The 20,676-nt window shown below is 31.7% G+C and overlaps 1 protein-coding gene and 1 long non-coding RNA gene across 5 annotated transcripts in view; one reads left to right on the top strand and one right to left on the bottom strand.

The window, feature by feature from the left end:
* Positions 1–16,149, top strand: part of LOC148597112 (uncharacterized) — a 79,902-nt gene extending 63,753 nt beyond the window's left edge. The window contains exons 2-4 of one of the 3 annotated variants that reach the window (XR_015918963.1): positions 13,944–14,083; positions 15,214–15,305; positions 15,885–16,149. This is a non-coding gene — a long non-coding RNA (uncharacterized LOC148597112). The other 2 variants (XR_015918961.1, XR_015918962.1) reach the window with 2 other exon arrangements.
* On the bottom strand, positions 3,829–13,136 carry LOC148597113 (uncharacterized). 2 transcript variants are annotated; one of them, XM_088563151.1, is made up of 2 exons: positions 13,031–13,136; positions 3,829–8,613 (listed from the first exon to the last, which is right to left on the bottom strand). In XM_088563151.1, the coding sequence occupies exon 2, from the start codon at positions 8,607–8,609 to the stop codon at positions 7,101–7,103; it is 1,509 nt and encodes a 502-aa protein (XP_088419277.1). In that variant the 5' UTR covers positions 8,610–8,613; positions 13,031–13,136; the 3' UTR covers positions 3,829–7,100. The 2 variants fall into 2 exon arrangements, with proteins under 2 accessions (XP_088419277.1, XP_088419278.1); XM_088563152.1 differs by lacking the exon at positions 13,031–13,136 and adding an exon at positions 9,705–9,796.
* Positions 16,150–20,676: the final 4,527 nt, after the last annotated feature.

The raw sequence follows: 20,676 nt of genomic DNA, 5'->3' as shown, positions 1-20,676 counted from the left end.
TGCAGAGGTCTAATCATGAACAGTTCGGCCAAAATTTTACACGCTTTCCAAGCTTGATACAGATCTCAATTTTAATAGCAATTACACAGGAAAAGAACTTGACCACAAAATCCCTGTTTGGCCTTTTATTGCTCAATAAATAATCAATCAAAGCCTTTCTTTCCAGGATAGGTATGTCACCTTGAGGTTCATTTATAAGATTCATTCATCTTTACTCAAGCTATTGTCTGCAAAACAGGAACATGTTTGTTTCTGATCCTTCATTCGTAATCAGTTCAAGTTGAAACCCCTAAAATCAATCCCATGCTTTCTTTAGTGGTTTAATTTCATGAAAATCAATACACTCAATGTATACTAACATGAAATATCTAAAGACAACAATAACAAAACTGACGACAGCATGATACCATTATTCCACCGCAGTCAACAATGATGAAACTGACTATAGCATGATACCATTATTCAACCGCAGACAACAATGACGAAACTAACCACAGCACGATACCATTATTCAACCGTAGACAACAATGACGAAACTAACCACAGCATGATACCATTATTCCACTGCCGACAGCAATGATGAAACTAAGACAGCATGATACCATTAATCCACTACAGACGACAATGACGATCTGACGACAAGATGATACCATAATTCAACCGCAGACGACAATGACGACACTGATGAGAGCGTAGTACCATTATTCCACCACAGACAACAATGACGAAAGTGACTGTAGCATGATAGCATTATTTCACTGGCTGTACTTGTGTAATTGATACAAAAGCTGGTGTCCGCGATTGTTTAATGGTGAATTAATAGGATGTTACACCATAAAAAACCAATCAATTAATAAAACAACAAATAAAGCCTTAAGATAAGAAACCAGTACAGTAAATACAAAATCCGAAAATGAGAGAGTACATCGAAAAGGAAATTGTCGTAGACGACAATGACGAAACTGAAGACATCATGATCCCATCAATCGACGACAGACGACAATGATGAATTGATGAAAGCATGATACAATTATACCGTCGGAGACAACAATAATGAAACTGACGACAGCATGTTGCAATTATTTCACCACAGCCAACCATAACGAAACTAACTATAGCATGATACCATTATTCCACTACAGAAAACAATGACGAAACTGAAGACAGCACGATACCATTATTCCACTACAGACGACAAGGATGAACTGATGACAAGCATGATACCATTACTCCACCGCAGACGACATTGACGACACTGATGAGAGCGTAGTACCATTATTCCACCACAGACAACAATGACGAAACTGACCACAGCTTAAACCATTATTCCACCACAGACAACAATGATGAAACTGACGACATCATGATACCATTATTCCACTGCAGACGACAATGACAACAGCATGATACCATTAGTCCATCGCAGGCAACAAAGACGAAACTGACGACAGCATGATACCATTAGTCCATCGCAGGCAACAAAGACGAAACTGACGACAGCATGATACCATTAGTCCACAGCAGTCAACAATGAAGAAACTGACGATAGCATGATACCATTATTCCACCGCAGACAACAATGACAACAACATGATACCATTAGTCCACTGCAGTCAACAATAAAGAAACTGACGATAGCATGATACCATTATTCCACCGCAGACAACAATGACAAAACTGACGAAAGCGAGATACAATTATTTCATCGCAGTCAACAATGATGAAACTGACTGTAGCATGATACCATTATTCCACCACAGACGAAAATAAAGAAACTGACGACATTATACTATTATTCGACGGCAGACGACAATGACGAACTGACGACAGCGTGATACCATTATTCCACCGCAGTTAATTATCTATTTTAAACTTTTCTTGTTTAAAATGTTAATTAATACTAGTGAAATCGACTGGAACCCTCTTAAATAAGGCCTCCATCATGGATGTCCTTAGTAGATACCTTCTGGAAGGTATGACCTCTTTAGCAGATACAATCAGGAAGACGTGAAACATATCATCATCAGATGGTAGCGATAAATTGGACACATCTTGAGAAATCATCAACAAGACCACACTTTAACAGCCCTTCCATGGACACTAGAGTTACAGCCAAGCATAGATTACATGGCGTCATACCATTGTGTTTGAAATGCGCAAAATTAACCCCATCATGGGAATATCTTCAGAAAATGGCCAGAGACAGGCCAGTACATTAAAACTAGCCCTTAAGGGCAAACAAAAAAGAGATTTTCGTAATATATGTTTTATTTTTTTTACACCTGCAGTCTGAATACTATTACAAGACAATTTACACAAAAAATCTCAAATGTGCTTGGATTAGAAGTAAAATTCTGGATACTTGACACAATTCAGGAACAATAACTCTTCTCTTCTAAAGTTGAATAAAATCAGACTTATTATGGAGGACTGCAATGGCTTTATAATGTTTCACAGTAATTTTGAATTGAAAGCATATTTAACAGCATAAGTTCCCACTATATAAAAACAACTTGATGATTCAAACTCGTATATTCTCAGAAACAAAATCTAACTAATTAATATTATTGGACTGGATCTGTATTGAAACTAAATAATTAAATAAGTTTTAAATCAGGTAAAATGCATGTCCATAGCCCACAAATATGAAAAAATAATTTTACTCAAGGATACTTTCTGTATTTGAAAAGATTATACTTTGATCTCTACATCAATAGATTTGTTTAGAATATTTTTTTAAGAAAATGTAAGAAACAATAAATTTTTGACAGAATTAGCTGCCCTTTTTTGTGTGCATTTCATTAAGATTATAAATCACCTTACCAAAATGCTTTGCTTTTCAAGTGCACTGTGATGTGGTGTTAAAATAAAAAAAACAAGTAATATTGACATATATTTGTTTTGCCTCATAACAATTTTTTCCAATTTGGAATTATCTACAACTGAATGAATAATTACAAATGAACACTACATGTACATGTATTTTATAAGTGTTATTAATTCAACATGCTGAAGTGCAAGTTCAAACAAATAATCAAGACACAATGTATAATACATGAAAAACCTTTCATAGCTTAATTCTACATAAACAGAAGTTCTCACTAGAGAAAATAATTCCATCTTAAAAAAAAGAATCCAAATAGTCTGCCTTTCATGCGATAATCCATATTGGCAGAGCACATAATTAAAGACTCCGTGAATCGACAAAGCCTCTTGAACGAGTCCATGTTGACAGTGTCCTGAAGATGAATATATATTCCACAGAATGTATTGGAATGTGTCACTTCTTTGATGGACATAAAATATTAGGTTTGTCATTAATATCCATATTGATCATGACATATGTTGGATTCGCCCATTATCGGAAAATCCACATTCACTAAGTGTTTAAAACCAACTTCCACCATGCCTTGGCCATCTACATGTAGATACACGAATATTGTTCTTAGTGTTTCAGAAGATAAATTATAAATCATTCTACCGTTCAATGTACATGTACATGTAATTCCATATGGTTAGGCCTCATTAGTTCTAAAATAAAAACTGGGTTTATTCATCTCAGGGAAAATCCTAACTGACCTTTTTAACAAGTCACTTGATATTTCCTATTCAATTGTCAGACTTTGGTTTGGTGGAATTGAACTATGAATAATTGATGTAAACATACTTACAGTGGATACCCAGGGGGTTCATGGGGTGATGGAAAATTTGTGTTACATATATCTTCATTAAAAATATCCAATGAGCAAATAATGACCTGAGTGCCCTTTGGGGACCCCCCTTTTTTAAATTTCTCAATCCAACTCTGTAAGTACATACACACGAAAATGAAACATATATATATATATTTATACAAAAAAAACAAAAAAACAAAAAACAAAACAATCAAACAAAATAAAAAAAATAAACAAATATTATAAATGAATAAATGTGCATTCTACTCATGCCATGTACATTTATATATTGATAAAAATTACATTTAAACATATATGATGTACTGTACACATGGTAAGTATTGAAGAAATCTCCATGCATTTACAATTAGTGAAAATACATGTGATTTCCAGTTTATTTAGTTAAGTCAAAAATATTTCAAATTTCAAGAAAAAAAATGAATATACTGTAACTTCAGAAGGATTTATAAATGTACAGTACATGAAGAAATGTATTTATTTTTTTTAAATGAAATTTGACATGAATATACATGTACAAGGATATCAGTTGTCAAAGTTGAAGGTGAAATGTCTTGTATAACAATTCAAATCCTGGATAAAAATAAAAATAAAGTATAATACATGTTTTTACATACTACTTCTTTTACAGTTTCATTTTAATATTTGAAAGTGTTGTTTTTTAAGAGTCATTAAAAGGATGCATACATGTACATGCATTCATAATATTTATAACTACAATAAGTTATAACTATTTGTTTACAGTGCCTAAAATATTCATTGTTTTAAAGAGACTTTTAAAAGAATATACATGTATATATATATATGATATTCATGACAAATAACAAATAAATATTTTTTAAATCATTTGAGTACGACTAAATCAAAGATAGAAACATGAAAATGATAAATACAACTATAAACAGGTACAAAAACAATGAAGTGAACAGATTTTCACTGATGACACATCTAGATACATGTACATGTATTAGAAAAAAAAAACTTGATGAAGACCAAGACTTATTAATAAAGAAATATAAAATAATTTCCAAAAAATCAATTATTTTACTAAATAAACTAATTTAGTATCATTTCTTTTAAAGATTTTTTATTACGTTAATTACAAAATGTATTACATTTATGTAAATAAAAAAGTAAAAATGTATTAAAGATAATTAAGTCAGTAAATTAAAACATTGTTCTTAGATAAAAAGAGAAAAATTTCTGATATTTTTATGAAGATTTCTGATTAATTAAATCATTATAGATTAAACATATTTTATTTATCTCTAAATCTGAATTTGTTTAATAAATTAATATTGTCTCAGTCCATCAAGAGAAAAAAAACACTAAATCATTATAAATGCACCATTCAAACTACATGTACATGTTATAATCTTATTAGTCATAAAAATACAAACTGGCATTGTTCCTCACATGAATCATACATTAGATTTGAACCAATTATAAAATACAGGTATAGGTGTTAACATAATTACAGTGGTGGGTGCAGGGTGTAATCCCCCTTTGAATAATTTTTAATTTTTACAACCTATGGACCTTATTGAGCAAATAATAACCTGGCACCCCTCCCCTTTTTCATAATTTCTCCATCCACCCCGTTAGTGCTAAATATATAAAATCAAATACACATACATGTACATATATATATTTACAACAACTGACTTAAAAATCAACATTTTATACATGTAGCTGTACATGTACCTACATGTGAATCTATAAATTGAAGATATTTCTATTTATCATTGCATTTGCAAGTACATGTAATCACTGTTGTGGTTAATTTAATGTCCTTAGTAGTATCTTTCAATAATATACATGTAATTAATATTTCAAGAAAAAAACACAATAAAAGTTATGAAATAAATCAACCTTTTAAAAAAAATATGTTCATTTTAGTTGAAGCAATGAAGACTTGGAAGGATATCACATGTTGCCAAAAAAATTCTATTAAATTAATTCAAATCATGACTAAAAAATGCTACATGTACATTACATGACTACTTTTTTTAATTATTGTTTTAAAGAAATTTATTTTTAAAGGCCTACATGTAAATCACTTATAAATGTACATGTACTTATCTTTTACCACATTCATATCTTGATGTGGTACATGTATGGTGTTAGATATTTACACAAAGTAATACTAGTATTAAAATTTTTGATTTTAATTATTTTCAGTTTTCAAAGGAGAACATTTCATATATTTAGAAACATGAAAATGCAAATATATACAACAAAAGGCATTATTTTCAATGATGACACATCTACATGTAAATACATGTACATGTATTTGACAATCTTGATGAAGACCAACTCTGATTGATAAAAAAATATAAATTAAATTTATGAAATATATATATGAAATTTCTGTACTATTTGAAACATTTTTTAATAAGTTAATAATTATCATATTTTTGTAAATCTTATGCCAAGATAAAAGTAGAAAGTTCTGTCAAATATTGTTAAGATTTTTGAAAATGAAGTCCAAAAATTAAATCATGTATCTTTTCTTTTTATCAAGTTAATTATCATATGAACAAATATGTTTATTTATGTCTGACAATTAAGAAAAAGGTGGAAATGTCTGATATTATTAAAATTACCTTTTCTGCTCTTTACCTTTAGTAAAAGAAAAAAGCAGAAGTTCCGAATAAAAATGCTACAACTGGTACTTCATATGAGACTTACCACATAAAGTGATGAATCAGCAGGGAACCAGAAATATGGCGGGAAATCATGGTATTTCAGCTCCTCAATTGTGAGGTAATAGGGAACATCTCAAAATATCCATAGAAACAAGATGGCGGATAAACAATACGTTCAGTGCAAAACTCTCGTAGGAAAAATAAATTTCGAATTTTTTTTAATCTTAGAGGTAAGGACGAGAAATAATTGTATGAAAATTGTAGTACTGAACGACATAAATAAAATGGCAAATTTCTTAAAGGAACTTATGAGTAACTTAAAAGATAATTAAAAAAAAACTGCAAACTGGCCGAGGTGAATTCGAGTATACATGTCATGTATTTGACTATCTTGATGAAGACCAAAACTGACTGATAAAAAAAAAGGAAATAATTTTCTTTTTTTAAAATCATTCATTTAACACTGTACTCAATATGCAATTTCTGTACTTTTTGAAAAATTTTTTAATAAGAAATGAAGCCCCAAAAAATAAAAGGTATTTCTTTTCTTTTAATCTTTAGTTAATTATCACATGAACATGATCAAATGTATGTTTATTTATGTCTGACAATTAAGAAAAAAAGGTAGAAATGTCTGATATTATTAAAATTTATTAAGATAAACAAAGCCTACATGTAAAAAATAAAACATGTTTTCTTACCTTGAAATCGAATTAATCTCAATAATTTGTTTATCTCAGTTTTGATTCTCCATCAGAAGTCAATATACAGTAAATATCCTGACCACCTTCAAATCAACAACAGTGAGGAGATGGGTCACTTTATCATAATGTACACACCGAGGGCGCCACAACTCATCACCTCCACTGACTACAACTTCATGTTTATCTCCATCCCTTGAAATTAGTAATAAATTATCTTTGTTAAAATCACACACAAAAATATTCTGGTGTTCATCCATTGATATTCCATAAGGACTTGACATTGTATTGTGATCCTTGAATGTAAAGATAACTCTGAGATCAGAATCCAGGACAGTAACTGTGTGGTTGTAGCCAGGACAGGTATAACATATTCTGTTGCCATCTGTGTCTATATATGAACCATCACTAACAGTCTGGTCATCATGGAATTTGTCTATTTTTTCTGTATCTATATTAATTTTTCGGATTCCTACCTGAGGTACACAGAAGTATAAATGTCCATCACTATGTGTAATTCCTCTGACTTCACTCTTTATCTGAAGTGCTTTAATGATTTTACTCCTGTTTACATCTATGATGGAGATTGTTTCATGGTCAGGATTAGAAACAGCAACATGGTTCTCATTGATGACTGTTACATCCCATACTGCTCCTTGTCCTCCATTAAATCTGACTGATGATTGGTGTTGACCATCACTGTGTAGTATGTTTACTACACCATTGTACCAATCAGTCAACACCAGGAGTCCATTAGGCAGCATACAACAACCACGAAACCAACCTTGACGTGCTGTAAACTGTTGTTTAAATGTCAGTTGTCTGGGGAATCTTGTCTTCACCTCTGCCTGACCCATGTTTGGTTTGTTTATGTCTATGGAGGTTGTATTTTTTTCTTTTGATACTTTAATGTCACACAGAGTTTTTATTCCAAAAATTGTGTCGTCTGCTGTGATGTTTTCATTCATTTCTATGTCTATATTATCCATGACTCCATTTTCAGATAATTTGTGTAAGATTTCTTCTGATTCTTGGACTTCTCTCTCCATTTGTTTTGTTGCAATGAATGTTTCGAAATTTGATGCGTGGTTCTTAATGAGTTCCTCCTGTTCCAATAATTCACTAAGTTTTCTTTTATTTGATTCCAGGATTTTTGTGGTGGCTTTGATTTCATTTATATTTTCATTGACAACTGACTCTAACTCTGATAGTGTTTTGTTTTCTAGTTTCTTTATTTGATCAATAAGATTTTGTGTTTTTTCTTTCACCTCAGTTGATAGTTTTTCCTTCTTTTTTTGTAGTTTTTTCACATTTTCTTCCCTATCAATGATTGCATTCAAGACAGCTTCATGATTTGTTTTTATATTGGTCCATAAATCCTCGAAAACTGCAGATGATTTTACGTTACGGATGACATCTTCTATATCTGAAGTGTCTTTACACTTTTTATGGGACTCCAGTCGACATTTTTGACAAATAACAGAGTCATGAGACCTACAATAATATTGATATCTTTGCTTGTGTTCTGCACAGTCGAGTTGAATTTTTTTGTCGATGAATGATGCCATTTTTCTGCAATATAAAGAGAAAACTATTAATTTCAATTTTAGTCCAGGAGACAATTATCTTAAAATCAATTATATATAGCTTAGTATAATCACTTTTTGGGATTTAGCATTGGTTCTATTTTTTTGTTTTGACGGTGGTAGTCAAAGCAAAAAAAATTCTCCAGGGTGAAATCCCAAAATGGATAAGGCTTGTTACAAAATGTATTTTTATTGATTTTTGAATGAGTTTAGACCTTTCATACAGGTTAAAATCAGTTACATACATCTGTGCTGCGAAACGTAGCTTGAACTATTATTTCGTGATTTGGCACTGAGGATATTGTTTTTCTTTTGACAGTTTACCATTTTTTTATTGACTTTAAAATAAGTTTATATAAACCTTTCAACTTTCAACTACCCTGGACTTTTTATGAGCAACTCGGTCGGTGTTTCAAGAAAAGCAGAGGACACTAAACCTACTTTGTATGTATTATTTTAGTGACATGTACTACATGTTCTTTTTTATGTCTGTTTTCTATGTATTATCTTTCTCACTGGATTACTTTCTTTTGATTTCTGCTAGAACCTTGGTTCCCTTGATTACTATTCATACAGTGGGTCAAAATACTAAGCCTCTTGACCTGACTTAGCAGATACGTTCATCAGTTGTTTGAATTGTAGCGAAAAATAGCAATATTTGACTCTTTTTTGCTATTTGTCACTTATATTCAAACGACTGTGCGTACATGTATATTAAGCCCTTGTTTTCCGTTAAAAAAAAATCCAAAGTTGTGATTACAAAGGCTAAACCTACTCCAGCAATGCTGGAGTTGGCAAGCTATTTTCTGACTTGGTGCCATCCTAAGAGTTGGGGTATGGAGGAACGGAATTCCAACTTCTAACGTTGTAGGAGTAAGGTTAAACCTCTCTGGAATCTCAAATTTAAGTACTTGCATGTGTCATCCCTTTCGGGATCGGTGGTGGTCAAAACAAAAATATATCTCCTGCACCGAATCACAAAAGGAATTTCTGTCATGTCTTAATTTGGCACAACCGTATATATCAAGTTTGAAAATCAACACAGTTATTGAGGGACAATATGTTTGTATGACTTACAGACATGCAACACCGTCAGGGATTTAAATTAGCGGTGGTCCTGCACCTTTCAGACAGACGCGGAGTTTCTGTTTCAATGATGACGTAGGTCTGCGGGTCTTACTAATTGGGGACAAGAAGTGACAAAAAGCGACAAGAAACAACAAGTGGAATAGCGCAAAGAAATTTTTGTTTTTATTTAAACAGAGACATACCGTTGTTTATTCATGTGTTTGATTTAAAGCAAAAAAATAAAAAAAAATAAAAAAACATAGGAAAATATTGTTTTTAAAATCCAGGACAAGAATATTTCCATTCTCTCATTTTTTAGATTAAGGCATATTGCTCAACTTGGTATTATTTTTTGCAGTTTTCATATCTTTCTAGATAATAACCCATTTTATCATATATTTTGAACTAATTTCTTTTATAACAATGCATTTTGCTATGTTTTTTTCCATTAAAGAAAAAAAAATCACCTTTTCTTTTAATCATACCATTGAATATTGTTTCCAAATAATTTCCCGTTTGTTATTTCACATAAAACACGTTTCCATACTTTTATCAATTTGAAAATACATCAAATCAAATCTAATATATATAGATATAGTTTCTTTATGAATTGTAGTAACTAATTTATTCAAACTGTTCATTGGTCAAATTGAGAAAAGATTTTTTTTATTTTAAATTTGTATCAGTTGACTTCCGTTTTTTTCTAAATTTTCCTAAAAATAATTAACTCATTTTTTTTTTCAATAATTATCTCATTTTTGTCCTATGTTACTTTATTTTGCCTTTAAATGAAAAAAAAATGTCGCTTTAATTTCTCAAATTCTTGACCTTTCTTATTCCCATTTGACACTAATTAACTATAAATTTCTATAGGAAACATTTTGTTATAGTTTGCTAAACAATGTGACATTGAGTCACGGTAAGATAGCTACTTGTTGCAGTTTGTGTTAAAGCTTCCTGGTTCAATCATAATACAGAGTATCAGAAGTACCTGTAAAGTCCGAAACAAACTCAATATAATATCAAACGAAATAAAGAACGAAATCGAAAGAAATGAAATATATATATATATATATATAACAGAACCACTCAAATCAGATCCATTAATTTAATATAGAAATTGAAACATGTCCCAATAATCATTATAATTAATAGGATTTTAGGCTATGCCAATGATGGACGGAGCACTTGTGCAATCGTCTACTCCCGTCAGAATATTTTAGCCATTCATAGTTCTGGTCTTACATTCTACATACATGTATATAGGTCGCTGACGCTTCGTTAAAACAATTAATTTTGTTTTGGGTTGGAAGGAAAAACTATTTGAAAATAATATACGTTGTGAAGTGGCTCAGATAAACGTAACATAAGAATAATGAATAAGTTAACAATAGCCACATTTAAAGATAAAAAGGGAACTACATACGAATATATTCAAGTTACCTTTTCATTTTTAAACGCATAATAAACCATTTGATGTTTAACTAGAAATGAAAACCCATCGAGATTGTAAATAGTATTCAATCATAGAAAAGGAATAATAAAAGGAATGCCGAGTACTAATTGGGAAAACTGTCTTATGCAGGCCTTGAGGCAGTGGTTCCAGTCAAAAAACATTATAAAGAAAGGGATGCTATGCTTTTATTTGCCGCTCATCGTTTGACCATTTTTGTTACACAAAGGTACCATTACCCCCAAAACCATCCTGACGTATTATCCACTGTATCATAAATATATTTTTATTACGGTTACCGCCTTATGACAACGGAAGCTACGAGATGGCAAATAAAAATGAAACTTTGCATAGACGATGGCATATGAATTTCGATAATGCACTTCTTGGGAATTGTGCCATTTTTTGGTCTGGTATTATTGCTTTTTGCAATAATAATCATTCTATTTTGCTATTTTGGCCATGATTGGTGAAATCATATCACAGGGGCTTGCTCCCACTATCAAATATGCAGCCCGACTCTATATATTAAGAAGTATTTGGTGGTGATACCTGTGTTTATTTATTAGGTTGTTTGCAGGGCAGTAATAAGTAATAAATATATTTGATTTTATTCGGGGTTGGGGGGGGGGGGTTGAGTTGAAGCGAGTTACCCCAAAATCTGGGATTCCCGTTTTCTTGTTATATACTATTCGGACTGCATATTTGGGAGTAGAACCAAGCCCCTGTGATAGTATTATAATACTTTATCGTTTATGTTAATGTACGTGTCTCTGGACTAAGTGCCCAGGAACTAAGCGCTTTCACATGACACATAGGTGTCTATGAAACAACTTGTAGCACTTGAGCTATGAACCTTATCAACTGAGAAATGAATATAGTTGAGTGTAACACGTTTCTAAGGATATGATTTATTTCAATGATTTGTGGCTTAAGGAGGTAGAGCTGGGGTAAGGGACGCCTCTTGAAATCAGTGATATGGTTACATCATATTCGATTTCACCAAAGCATATAACGCTTTCATTTGAAACATAATGAAATCAGTCCAAGTCATTTGATGCTTACATGAGATTGATGTAAAATGCTGAATATGAACGTTATAATGATTTGTAAGAGTTATGTCCTTTACCCTATGTCTACCTCCTTAAATTTGAATTATTTAACAGACAGTTTTGACCTGGAGGTTGATAAACTGAATTTCGACCTGAAAATTTAAAAACTGGGAATGGTCAACTAGTAGTTTGTAGTTCAATTATGGGCTATATCGGAGTGTTCCATGTAAACATATATCGAACCCGAACATTACGCAAACTGGCACGCTACTATGATGCATTATAATGTATTTTGGTGTGTGTTTTTAAATGTCCTTCATAATCAGAATGGTGAATTTAAGAAAAATAAAACGATGAGTTTAATATTAACCATTTATAATAATAAGCTTATAATAAGCTTATGTTAAGATACGTTTGAATTCGATTCCCGTACTTTCCTTTTATTCCATATTTTTGGAATACGACGAATATTTGAGGCGCTAAGACGATTGATATAAATTGATTCAGTACATGAGTACTTTGATTCTACAGCATGAATCACCTCTACCATTGGCAGTGTCTGAATTCTACGTGAATTGGTACTTGAATATACATGTATTAATACTTGTTATATATGGATTTGTGTACATTGTATTGAGGCAGACCTCATTCTGTTTTGATATTTCCAAAAAAAAAAAAAACAAAAAAAAAAAAAAAAAACAGACTAGTCTTAGTCTTAAAGTTTGACCCTTGACATATTTATCAACCATTATGAAATAATAAAGCACGGACAATACAAGAATATGGTACAATGAACTGAAGTAAAAGCTGAATGGAAAAGTAAATCTTACTCTTTACTGGTCAGTATTCCCAATTAGCACGAAGTTAACTTATTTGAACGTCAGAGAGGAAAACGTCCTGTTAATTTAGTACGGAATGTTATCTTTTTACTTCCTGGTATAACCACAGATTACACACGATTAGTTATGGAAGCTCATAGGGTACACCCGATTCCTAGTTGTTTTTTTTTTCAAAATAAGTCAGAATAATTGGTTAAAACTTGTCTTGTCGACATTTCAAAGGTCAGAATGTTGTTTTATAAACAAACATGTCGACTTTTATCATCATATATTTCTCGACTTTTTCCCTAGTTCAAATGATCGAAGTGTGTACATTATACATGTATCATGGCGGCTTGTGTTTGTTTACTTTGTAAACCACATGTCCACATGTTTTATTTCAATACAAAATTACACATGCGCAATCACGAATGTCGAACGCCTGTCAGATTGTTATTTACATCGGCTAGTTCTACATCCCATCAACAAATAATTTGCTGAAAGATAATTTATTTGAACAAAATACATCTTACCAAGCCAATATAATATTATTTCCAAAGAAAACACAATATTAATGCTACAGACGTATGCTTTTCTCCCACAGGCGTATTTTAACCTGACAGGCGTATGCAGTCGTATTTAAGTAGGACCGGAAATATCTCCCAATCAAAATCGAGCTACATAAAGGACTTCGTCGACAATAAAATGATATTTTTTTTAATTTTATACTTCACTTGAGAAATAATTTCTTAAAATCACGTTTTTTAATTTAATCATTCAACGAAATACTGTTTTCAAACTATTTAAATTCAGTTTCATTTTAAATTTACGATTTTCGTCGTATCTCGAAAATGCCCGTATGAAAATACGATCAACAGCGGAATGCTTGAAATCGAAGTGCAACGGGAAAACAATATCTTGGTAGGTATCCGTCGAAGAAGAAGCGAAGTTATATACTAAGAAGAGAAATATACAATATTACCATGATGCTTGAAGCGGAGTTTTGACGGAGGTGTCAACAAATTAAAACTACACACGGTTACTGTACTGTGTACACAGTCACAGGTTAATTTATAGCACGCCCGAACTTCGTCAAGTTCATGAAGTTTTTCACAAAATCAAATTCAAATTCTAATATTTGGTAGGCATTGCCTAAACCAGCGAGCACCATGAGCTGTACCATACATGTACCGTCTGTGCGAGATTCGTAAAAAATATTAAAGGACATTACAATGATTTTTTTTTTTTTTTTTGGGGGGGGGGGTCGACCCGGATGAAATTTTTTGCTGCTCAAGTTCAGTATTTTTATTAACATTTAAGCAGCGAGCAAAATCAATATTTCTATTTAAAAAACTGCCTTGTGAATATATGGGGAATTTTTTTTTTTCAATAAATTAATAACTTGAACATTGCCCCCCCCTCAAAAAAAAATCAAACCCCATACCCCCTTTCCTCTCACTCTCAAAATGGTCAATAACTGTACAGCACTTTGCAATACTTTACATTTTTTATCCCTTAAGGGCATCTCTAGCAGCATCAATTTTAGTTTCAATCTGTACAGATGGCGGAAATATTACAGTTCTGCACGGATAGTGGGAATATTTTACATAAACAAAGTTCAGATGACAGCTGCTAATTCCAAACAGAAAATTATTGCCTTTCCTATCTTGGAAAAGCTATGCTGCGATTTTGATAATATAATCGGAATTATATTTTTTCTGAGGCGGGTTAGGTTCTTGACAACAACAACAACAGTGGAAATACACGTACCGTACGTACATCCACGTGTTTCCAGAAGTTTTTATAAACATACCATTCACTTCTTTAAATAATTTAAACAAATTAGAAAAAAAACTTGAAAACTATCCGAAAAGATGAATTTATTTCTACTGAAACGTAATCTTAACCCATATTTTCTATTTTTTTTGATTGAAGGAAATGACGTATTTACGCCGTAAGGACAGTCTCTTTTTATTACTTCTGGGACATGACTTTTTTTTTCGCTCGCTAAAAATTGATTATTATGGACAAATGCATTTTGGCTTCTGAAATATTAAATTGGTGATTTGTAATTTAAGTAACGTAAATTTCTCGACAAATTCTCCATGACAATCAAATACTGAATGGCAGTTTCTCAGTACTTCATTACATACTGAAAACCAACAATTTAATTTCATACATTCATTCTTTTTAAGGGTATGGTTTGCAGTATACAGAAATTGTGATTCTTTTACTTGTAAACATTGAGGTTTTAAGAGTATAACTGTACTAACAAAGATAATCAATGGTGAGTTGCAGACTGTTATTGTCCAGTGTGCTAAATTAATTAGATTACTTAAATAATACTGGTCATTATCAAAACAGGTTAACTAATTATGGAAGTGGTAACGTACATATGTGTGGTATATATTTCATGCATTCTAAAGAAAGATGTTGGCATTTTCCCATGTAAATTCTGGATTGTGATGGGTATACAATACTGAATATTTCTTTAATTACCCTTAAGGTAAAGTGTGCAAATTTAAATAAAATGGTAGTAATTCAGGAATGCCTGTCTGTGCAGTAATATCCTCAATTATGTGATGCACACAACTGGTTTTGAGGTTGTGTAAACTAAAAGAGTATTACATCCTTATAACTTCAAAATACAATAAGTTAGCATTTAATAAGTTTGTGATGTCACCGTCATACACATGTAGAAAAAAAAGATGAAAAATAATTTTCTTTATGTAATCAGTCAATATATTAAATTAAAATGATTTTTATAATACTACCTATGTACATGTACATTATCATTCATGTATCACTGGGCAATCAGGACTTAAACAAGGATACATTGTATATCTAGTCTAATTTTTGATTTCAGATGAGTCCTTTACAGTTTTGTCAGAAGAATTGAAACCAGATTAATGTCCTTGTATAATGTGGATGCTACTCCATGTGTTTTAAGTTTAATACTGTGATCTAAAACACAAATGTAGATACATGTACTGTAGTATAGTGCTTTGATTGAGAACCTTTGAAATTGTATTAGTTGAGACCCTTGAGCATAAATGTAGATATTTTTCAAACCATTATACATGCTATGTTTCTATTGCAATAAACTTTACAAATTATACTGTACAATTTGATATATGGAGTCTTGTTTAAAAAATTTTAGGGGAAACATTCTAAATCCAGCTTTTCTATTATACTTTAATTGGAAAAAAAAGATTCTTAAGTCCAACTTTCCGATTGTTTTCCTTGTGAAAAAATTTCTAAGTTCCCACTTTCGGAATATTTTCCGATTGAAAAAAATTCCAAGTCCCAACTTTCCGAACATTTTCCGAGTGAAAAAAATTCCAAGTCCATACTTTCCAAACACTTTCTGAAAAAAATGCCTAAGTCCTCACTTTCCAAACTATTTCCGAAATTAAGTACAGATTTTCGAATAATACATTCGGAAATTCCAAAATTAAAGTCGGAATCTCCTGCTACGGGTTAACAAAGTAACAAAAGCAAATGAGCAACTTGGACTCCACTAAAAACTTGGAGCATGGACCTGGTGCACCGGTAGGGTAAGCATCCTCTGCTTTTCTCGAAACATAAAAAAAAATAAAAAGTCCGGTGTAGACGAAAGAGGAAAGGAAAACTTTGACTTTTTTATCTGCATTGCAATACTTATTTTCACAGAAAAAAATTGTTCGGTTGTCCATTTTATTTGTTATAAGCTGAAGAAGTAACATTTTTTTGCTTAAAAGTGTTTAGAATAGCACATATCACAAGAAGATACAAGAATATCTTCTATGACGTCGCATTTGAAATGATGAAACTAAAGAAAATTTGTAGCCACGTGCACATGGCCATAATTGTGTTTACTTTTGACCACATGATGAGGGTTTTGATTGGCTATATTTTGATATATTTACATTTGATTGACACCTCCCATTAGGATATATTGTTAACATGAAAAATAGACAAAAAGTGGCGAAAATTAAATCTGGTGGTATATTGTTGGGATATAACATAGAATATGAAGATTGTATTGAATGCTTTGACACTGCTTGTAAATATGTTTTATGGTTTAGAGTAAAGGGTGCACTATACGGATACATTAAGGCGCACTGTTTCACACACCAAGTTACCCCGGTCTAATTTTGTAAAACTTAAAATTAAAAGTTGAAATTTGGTGGATGTATTGTTTAAATGTAGTTAAGCATTTATACATAGACAGATGTAATATATGTTATGGTAAACAGGTGTAATTTAAAGGAAGAATGGTATCCGGAACGTTTCAGTCCCCTGCCGTATTAGGTTCTCTCCTCAGGATTAGGGTGCAGGCACGAGACTGCAATTAATTTTCAAGTGCATTTCAATATACACATTTGAGCAGATGAAAAAAATTCCACCGGCGCAAACTGAATAAAACTTCTCTGACCTAAAGATATGTACAAACAGGATTTTATTTATATAAATTGTAGAAAATTTTACCATCATTTTCTGAAATTAATACATATAATTCTCTAATACCTCTGAATATAATTTGTTGATTATTCATTACTTGATACCGTTGTACATATCCTATTTTGTTTTTGCATCTAAACGGTTTAATCATTTAAGAGGTATCCTACATGTATATGGTTTCTGGGTAGGAAAGCGGCAGGGGGATATTACCAAGTGTGGATTGCTTACAGTTTTTTCAAGTACATGTAAAAAGTGGCATTTTCTTATTGAGATTGCTTAAAGTATTTCTAGTTATATCTCTCTCAGAATTATGTAATGTAATGTATGTGTCAGTCTCTGTAAGAATTAGGCAGTTGTTGAACCATGGTATCACAAAACCCAACCGTTTTGCAAGTGTAATTTGACTACATGGATTTGCTCTCAGATTTAAAGTAAAAAGTTAAGATTTTTTCGTATCATTTTGGTAACTTGACTTATAATCACATTGAAATGCACATAAAAAGAAGATTACAAGGGCAGCGAATTCTGTAAAAAAAAATCATTTCTATAACATTCTCTTGAAAAAATTTCTGAACAAATCCAGTGATGCAGAGATCAAATTATGGTATTTTCATATAGTGATAGTATCCAAGGGTGAAATTATATTGTCAGAGTGGTGGGGTTTTGACATCCATTTTGCCTGATTCTTAAAAAAACTTACACTTATATATTAAGTTCAAAAAACAGATACAACCCATTAATTTAAATTCTAGGTGTAAGTAATTTTATTTATATTGTAGTTCTAAGGGAGACAATCCATTTTGCTTCCAAACCATGTCAATGCTGTCCATCAGTCATCATTAGTAGGAGTCTGTTGATAGGAACAAACAAAACTTTTAATCAAGATTTTATCACTTTGGGGACTTACATGTATGTTGTTGTTTCATTTTTTTTAAGTTTTGTTTTGTTTTTGTAGACTTTATTACAATATTTTAACAACATTTACCACTTATTTTTTTTTGTAAGTAATTTTAGTGCAAAAGAAATTTAAGTTTTATATGTCTTTATATTTAAGTCCATATGACAATAACTTAATTATATGTCTATTTTGATGTATCAATTAAGTTTTCTTCCAATTCAAAATTACTGTGAAACATTTTAAATCAAGCCATTGCACATCATCAATAATTAGACTGATTTTAAGAGAAGAGTTATTGCTCCTGAGTTTTCCAGTATCCAGAAAGTTACTTACAATTGTTGAATTCAAGAAAATCTGACATTTTTTTGTGTAATTTGTCTTTTAATTTTGTACAAACATAAGATGTAAAAAAATACATGTATATATATAATATATATTCTACGAAACTCTCATTTTGTTTGCCTGCAGGGATTAGTTGTAATGTCCTCCCTTGCCAGCAATTTTGAGTGATCATAGGATAATTTTTAAGGATTGGTTGTTTTTAACTTCTCTGCATCTCCCAAAATAGCAGAAAATACAGACAGGGATTATAAGACAATGTTTCAAGGTAAGGCAAAACAAAAATGTGTGTTTACTGTAACCCGACATACATTGTACCCTATTTGTTTGCCGCCAACACTGAATTTTTTATCAGGAAATTTCAATTTCTGGAAATTTTGTCCTTGATCAGTAACCATTTCCTCAATTATTGTACAAAATGTAAATAAAAAAAATTGACCAACCGACTGACCCTATTTTTTCAGGATGTGACTATAAACACATTTGTTTTGCCTTATCTTTTGGAAAACGTGTGATTGATTTAATGATAGATGGTACTTCCATGAGCAAGCACATTGAATTGTTTGGTGTGAAGATAGGATCAAGTGTCAAGCCAGTTCTTAATTACTGCCAAGTACACCAAATTGATGTTTGCTTTTTGACCATTTGATATAGGCTTTCCCATTAGTGGCTAACTTTGCTCATTTCCAACACAATGGTATGACGCCACATTATCTCTGCGTTGCTTTCACTGTAGTTTCCAGAAAAGGGCTGTTTTACTGTGGTCTTGTTGATGTTTTCTTAAGATGTGTCCAATGCATCTGTATCATCTGATGATGATGTTCATGTCTTCCTGCTTGTATCTAGTAAAGAGGTCCTTGTTAGAGATCATATAAAAGCAGATTCATTTCAATTTAACTAGTATAACAACATTTTGCACTAGAAAAGTATGAAACAGTCAATTCACTGCTTTCAATCAATCAATCAGTCGATCTCTCCCCCCATCGACACCATGAATAAAGGATTCCCAATTCAAATAACAGAAGGCAACAAACAAAAACATGTTAAGATTCTAACAGTTGTGGATCCAGATAGATTAAAACAAATTTGCGGTCGTATCATTCCATTGTCAGTTTTGTCATTGTCGAGGTTGGTAGATATTTCTCGTCTGCACAGGAAGTATAAATGTATAGATCTTTATGAAAAATTGAAATCTGCATCAAGCTTCAATGGTGTGTAAAAATATGACCCAACCCTTCACGGTTTAACCCCTGCTTAGTATCAAGCTAAGCCCTGCGAGACATTTCATTTGTTTGATATGAAATAAGGCTCTTATGGAAAAGGGGAGGGGGCTCGGATTTTATGGTGAGTTACAAACTTTTTTTGCCAAAGCTCGAAAATAATTAATTTTTTCAGCAGCAGCCAAGGTTAAAATATTTATTTGATTATAATCAAAATAGGGATGATGGAAATATTGAATTGTTTTTTTTTATCGTATGACTGAGAAAAAAACTTTCGCTGAAATATGGAATAATCTTATTTTTTATAACAAACCAGGCCAGACACCCCCCTCAGTACAAACCTGATCTGTGCCTAACAATTGGTTATAATACAATAAAACCAGGAAACATACCTGACTAAGAAGGCAAAATTAACAAAATAAATAAAAGCGGGGAGCAGTTCTAATCTCTTTAACCAACATGGACTAACCACTCAACTGGAGAATACCAGATAATCTGTTAAATGTAAAGTAGAAAAGAGACCATGATACAGACACAGAAACAAATAAAACACTATAAATAATAATAGAAAAACACACACCAACTAAAGATAAACTAGAAATACTTTCAGCAAGTTCATAAAGAGAATATACCCCCATTTCAAATGCAGTTGAATGTGTAACCTGGAAGTTCAACTTTCTCCCTTTGCAGTCCCCAGACAGTAACTTTATTCTTTCATGCACATCTATATATGATGCCCTAGCTTCCTATAAAGTTCC

The sequence above is a fragment of the Perna viridis genome, chromosome 15, assembly GCF_037379345.1.
Source record: "Perna viridis isolate PV_CMFRI_1.1 ecotype Kerala chromosome 15, ASM3737934v1, whole genome shotgun sequence".
Taxonomy (NCBI): domain Eukaryota; kingdom Metazoa; phylum Mollusca; class Bivalvia; order Mytilida; family Mytilidae; genus Perna; species Perna viridis.
The sequence above is the reverse complement of the archived record's forward strand: the minus strand, read 5'-3'. Positions and strand labels throughout refer to the sequence as shown.

What these genes read in the sequence shown, in the direction of transcription:
- LOC148597113 (XM_088563151.1), bottom strand. Translation starts at nt 8,609, where the DNA reads ATGGCATCATTCATCGACAAAAAAATTCAACTCGACTGTGCAGAACAC.